The following is a 6000-nucleotide window of genomic DNA, read 5'->3' as shown; positions in this document are numbered from 1 at the left end:
GTTGCCGGCACAGGAAACTTCCGATTGACCTTTGTAGCGTTGTCCACATGCCATGAACGATAGCGACAGACGCTGCGCTCGTAATTTTGCCTCGGAACTTTTCTTTTTCGTGGAAAAACAATTGCAAAGTGGACGAGATAGACAACATACAAGTGTGTTATGACATTGTGATAATTATAAGTATACTAACGTGAGCATTAATAACAATTAGTGAGCCTTTAGACAGGGAAAGCTGTGTATGTATTCTTTTCTCATGCACAATCGGCAAACATGATCGATTACTCTCAGCCCCACCGACACTACCAGGTCTGGTTGGCTTGACCCAGCAAAACCTTTTTTCTGACTCGTAAAGCAATTTTTAGAGTTATAAATACCCATCTGGTGGGGTTGTCGGATTTTTCAAGGGGAAAAAATAATAAATGTTTTCCCGTTCATATTCAAGTCTTTTAAAAATATTTTCAATGCTAGGGCTATGAGCAAATTTGTGTTATTCTACAAGATTTAAGTTTTAAGGGACATCGTGTTATATTAGAAAAATGAGGGGGAAACATGAAGGCCCATGACATAATTTCCCCAATGACTTCGTACATGTACATGCCATACTTCATAACTGTATGTAAAACTAATAGGATCTTTATAGGCTGATTTTATGCTGTCAGAATTGTTTGAGGCAAAAAAGTGACAACATGCCTCGGCTTGGTAAATTTTCAGGCAGAATATTAATGACGGGTTTCTGGCTTCCCTTGGTCAGAGGAACAAGCAAAACTGCTAAACATTACTCAAATTGGTTTGTAAACGACCAAATCCCCCAAAATTCTGAATTACAAAATGTAAATAAACAGATTTACAATGTACACATACAAACATTATATTTTTTTTCAAGCACCCCATTTATTATATAATAGTTTCAAAATTGTCTCTATCAATTTTGTCAAATAAAACTGAGGTTTCATTAAAACATCCTGTAAGACGCCTTTCTTTATTAGTTGATATTGTCCATATTCACGACAGGCTTTTATGTAGGTGGCGTAACTGAGGGCAGTGGTATCCCCAAAGATATGGAATAGAGCAGAGTTCTTAAAGATTCTGCAGGTACTCATGTACATCATTATGTGACACATTTGAAAGGTGTAATGTGCACTAGTCACCATGATACTTGACCTTTGGACTCTGGCACTAATATTAATGATTAAAGAACGCCTCCTAAAATCTTCACTCTTTAAAATCAAGTACTTCAGTTTTCAAGGAGGTAAGATGAAACGAATGAGGAAATTGCAATATAAAGTAAGCTTGTGATTTCTTTCCTGCAACATAACTTTATTATCAATAAATATTGCTTCCCCGCATATACGGTTAAAGCATGTGGCCTGCTAAAGTTTTATGCTCCTTATGGGTGTTGCAAGTGCTGAAAAGATCAATCAGTGTACTCCTTGCAGTCTGCTGTCAGTAGCTGTTGTGTCCTCAACATTGTGGCGCCCCTTCGTACATCGTTCAAGTCCATGTGAGCCACCAAGTTAGCGGATGGTGTAGTTGATGCTGGCACAACCTAAAGGAGTGGGATTCAACAAAGTATGAGTGAATAAAAGCCCGCTTGAACGGGGTTTAAACCCAACGTTCTTTTATCACATTCAAGAATGTATTGCACTTGCATTGTTTTTTTTTTTTTCATTTCAAATGCCAGTTTTGAAGGTGTGACAACATTCTGAACTGTTACAATCCAAGGATCACCAAAAGACCATATTCCAATTAGTGTGAAGGAACGTACATTGGTCATTCACAAGATGTTCATTAACAGTAACATTTTATTCATAATTTACAGAAAAATATTAAACTATGCAAAAATGGTTTCATAACTACCCTTAAAAATTAAACAAAACTAAAGGGGTTCAGATCTGCTCGGTTGGATTGGCCCAATTTGATGACATGAACCTAAGATCTGGCATCTGGCCAAGAATTACTTTGAACAAGAGTTAAAATCTGACTTTTTGCTTTTGAATGCTTATAGCATGCATACAATTCTGTTTACTACTCAACAAACATTTAAAGAGGGGTTAACATGAGGGGTTTTAATACATTTGAACATCAAAAGAAAAGCATGCATTGCAGTACAATGTGGATTAAATATCCATACATGGAGCCAGACGCAAGAAAATGCTTGAAAATGAGAACAAAGAAAAAAATGAAACTTGTTAAAATTGCAATTTAAGAAATCAAATTTCAAATATTTAACACAGGAAAACTCAATTCAACGACCAACTCAAACAACCATCTCAATGCGCTTACCAGGACCAGAATGATTAACTTATGATGCGGGCAGAAATTCAGTGGGTAGGCCAAGTTGGCACCTGCACATACCACAAAAAGAATTATAAGGAGAATTACTGTGAAGTGAAAAAGAATACTGGACCAAACCACAAGCAAACCAACTCAATTTTTTCTTATTATTTTTATTTTTAGTTTTTATAATGTTGATATTATCACCCCACTCTTTGGCACTATTTCTACATGTTTGTGATAAGCTGACGATATTTCAACTAAGATGAAGGAGAAAAAGACTTTGGTATTAAAACCCTAATGTACCGATAGTCACATTTTATGAACTCACCTATCATGCCTACTATAAAACAATGTTATCATCAGATCTTGACGATTCCTAACTAGGCCTACATGGTGTTGCCTCCATTTTCGTCTTTTCGCTGTTTTTGGGCTGGATCTGGCCTCTTCGGTATACCATAGAAACTCAACCCGCCTATTTTTGTCTTTGGGCGCTGCTGTCAGCAACTGCACAATCAGTACCTAAAACTTTATGCAATTTTGAGGAGGAAATATCAACACCTTATCGACGCAGCACGATCATGTATACGAACGACAGTAAAACAGAAGTTGTCAGTGCCGGTAACTTCGGCACTTCCGGTTGACGCAAGATCGACGTGCGCCCGCTGGAGTTGGCAGTCCCTTGTATTTTCTCTTTCAGGTCTACGGTCAATGCGTACATCATCGTGGTCAACAAGTGACTGCGCTGCCAACATGGATGCCTTTTGCGTTTGTTTTAGCTGTATTAAGGCGACTATTTAAATCTCGTCGCCAGACGTCATTTACTTGTTTTCATGCTCGTCTTTTGATTTGATTGGGGGGTGACTGATTGCTTTGTTCGCGTGGTCGATCAGCTTGGCAAGCGGAAAAGCGGTTTTATTTCCGGGGTTTGTTGAAAGTCTTGCCGTAGGCTGGGCGTTTTTACTCTGCGGTGGTTGTCGGTCAGGCCACAGTGAGCACACGGTTGTGATCTATACGGAATTGTAACTTCCATATTGTCCTTCAGTTGATTCCTTCTTGTATTGTGGCTAATGAAATGATGGTTCACTCAACCTAATATCAGGGCATCTTAGAGAGAGGAATACATTCCATTTGTTCTTCCTACAACCCAATTTGAACAGACGTTTCACTAAATATCGCCACATCGACGTCACTACTGCCACAAAGGCTCCCCACCCCCTGGTTGTCCCACATTTTAACCTAACTACTCTGAGACTGCAATCAGTCAGATGGGCTGACATGCAGGGAAGGCATGCAAAAGGATCATTCACATCCAAAGTGTAATTATATTGGCCTTAAACTGCACCTTGCGTCAGAATCAATCTGTTCGTGTTTTTCAGGCTTCTAAAACATCATCACTCGCCAAAAATGAACCGATTCCTTAGATACTCGCTGTTGAGTGGATCAAATGAATTCCACCCCATCTGTTAGAAACCCTTTTGGAATTAGGACAAGATGACTACTTAATACATATCTACCGTCCGTAAACATCAAAACTGCGATGAGTTTTGTTTTCCGTGACAACAAAATTGCTAACCAAGGGAGCGTCGGGATCAGAGCGAAGCCAATGGAAATTCGTGGTAATGTGCATAGCTTGTTATGGACATTCAGCTTGCAGTGTTCTAGATATGACAACACGAATTAGACAGTACAAAAACCTACAGTGTTTGGAGATTGTAGAGCCTACTGAAAGCATTTGCCTCAATGCAACCGATGCTGACGCCTCTCAGGGACCTGCCAAATGAAAGGAAAAATGCATTCTGGTATTTAAATTTGGAAAGAAATAAGCCGCTGGTCAATTTGCCAGTAAACATTTATTGTTAACCGTTCGGTGAATGTTGACGTTATTTGGTATGAAACGATCTCCGAAGCTATAACTTGCTAAATCCACTGGAATCCGGCTACGGCGTAATTTTAACGTGTTTTTATGGGGTACGTTTGAGTACGTAAAGTAAAGGAATCTCTCTAATTCCCCAAACATTTTGTGGTGGCTCTCTTTTTTTGAGATGACGTCGTTTCTGTATAATTCATTTACATCTGGAAACCAGACAAACAAGATGCTCTTATGTCCTGTGTATATGTACAAGCTGAAAAGCTTTTACACAGTAAAAAGTGTGGGGGCAGTCTATTTTAGCGGCCGGCGTTACGTGCGCAAGCAGTTGCGATGGACATCGCGCGTACATGAGGGTAAAAGAAGGCGTGTCGCCACATCACGCTTGGGAACAACTCTTGACCGGAAACCGGAGACGTTTGGGGTGGGCTAACCCAAATGGATCAAACTAGTGCAAAGATTAAAACTTCAGCACGAACTCCAACTTCCATTTAAGCAACGGCCACCCATGCACTCTACAGGTGTGACTAGTGTAGGGGTGGAGGCACCTCGTTTTTCATTAGAGGCCTATGCCCCATTAAGAAAACAAAAGGAAAAAATCACGTGTTCGTCCGCCGTGGTGGTTGTGTTACCTTTTACTTCATGAGAACGAAGTAATTAAGATCCTGAGGATCCCTTTCCAGAAATTACAATACTTCCTGTGAAACGTACCCTATCGCGCCAGCGACAAACAACTTTCTTACCTATGAAGCATTATGCACAATCTTTGCTGAACTGTTTATTATGGCATTAAGTTTCCTTTGCATCGATTAACTAATCGATCATGTTTAATAAGCTCTGCTCCCGTGGGATTCTTGAACAAGAAACCAAGTCAGCGGGTCGATTACTTGGGTCAGGCCCTAATAAACGGGACACATCATGCAAAAGTCAAATTGAACTCAGTCACATTGAAATCAAACACGGTGTTTTGTTGCAAGTCAGAATAATGGGGTTGCACTACTTTTTGGTGAGCTGTTTTTTAATTACGTTTAGTTCTTAGCCCATTGTTCTGTGTTCAGTATATTTGTAAAGAGATTTCCTGTAATCGATCTCCTTTTGCAGAATTAGCACCCTACTTAAGCTACTTAAGTTAAACAATATCTATATCACACAAGTTATTTTCTAGATTTATCACGAATCCCAAGCAAAATATTTTGCTTTTTATTGACCACAGGTCACTTGTCCGAAAGCATCCAGCCAACAAATAGGCAAGCTTATTTCAAAAGGAATCCCTAAAGGCTTTAAACAGCTTTATTTCTATATTGCCAACAATTACCTCTTGCCAATTTCACATCTGGCTTGATTTATGACAGTGCATTCAACAGAGGAATCGTCCACTGGCTTGGCAAAGTCATATTGACAGGAGGTAAAATTGAAGAATTCATCATCAGTACTGATGGTAAAGGAAGAGTTGCCATTCAATCAAAAATCAAAGGGCGGGGTGGGCGGAGTACCACCCGTGGTGAAGTTGTTCTAAGTGGAGAAGGGAGCTGAAGTAATTTTTCTCCTTATATATTTGCATATTTAACAATTTAGGGATTGATCAGTACATAGATACAATATCGAACTGCAGCGTCAACCTTTTACTGACAGGGAAGAAAATAAAAGAAATTGGACTACTTGACAGAGCTTCGTAGGAGTCACTATCCGCTTTTTTATTAATGAATTCATTATGATGCATATCTGCGCTATCTATCAATTATCTATTATGATTGAAATACCATTGAAATCTGCTTTTTCGACGAACGATTTCAGATTGTAGGCCTAATAAATTTAACCAACCAAGGAAGGGGACCCGAAACTCCTGCAAATGATGT

The 6000-nt window shown here is 39.4% G+C and overlaps 1 protein-coding gene across 1 annotated transcript in view; it reads right to left on the bottom strand.

Annotated features, from left to right (window-relative positions):
- Nucleotides 1-436: 436 nt before the first annotated feature.
- Nucleotides 437-6000, bottom strand: part of LOC110990584 (uncharacterized) — a 53044-nt gene continuing 47480 nt past the window's right edge. The window contains exons 18-20 of the mRNA XM_087147805.1: nucleotides 3976-4047; nucleotides 2284-2345; nucleotides 437-1546 (exon numbers count right to left, since the gene is read on the bottom strand). Coding sequence (XP_087003931.1) covers nucleotides 2303-2345; nucleotides 3976-4047 — 115 coding nt within the window. The 3' untranslated portion in view covers nucleotides 437-1546; nucleotides 2284-2302. The remainder of the gene's footprint in view (nucleotides 1547-2283; nucleotides 2346-3975; nucleotides 4048-6000) is intronic.

This window comes from Acanthaster planci, linkage group LG01 (genome assembly GCF_054643075.1).
Source record: "Acanthaster planci isolate LZ-2023a linkage group LG01, COTS_SCS, whole genome shotgun sequence".
In the NCBI taxonomy this organism is placed as follows: Eukaryota; Metazoa; Echinodermata; class Asteroidea; order Valvatida; family Acanthasteridae; genus Acanthaster; species Acanthaster planci.
This window is presented reverse-complemented; position numbering and strand designations above follow the sequence as displayed.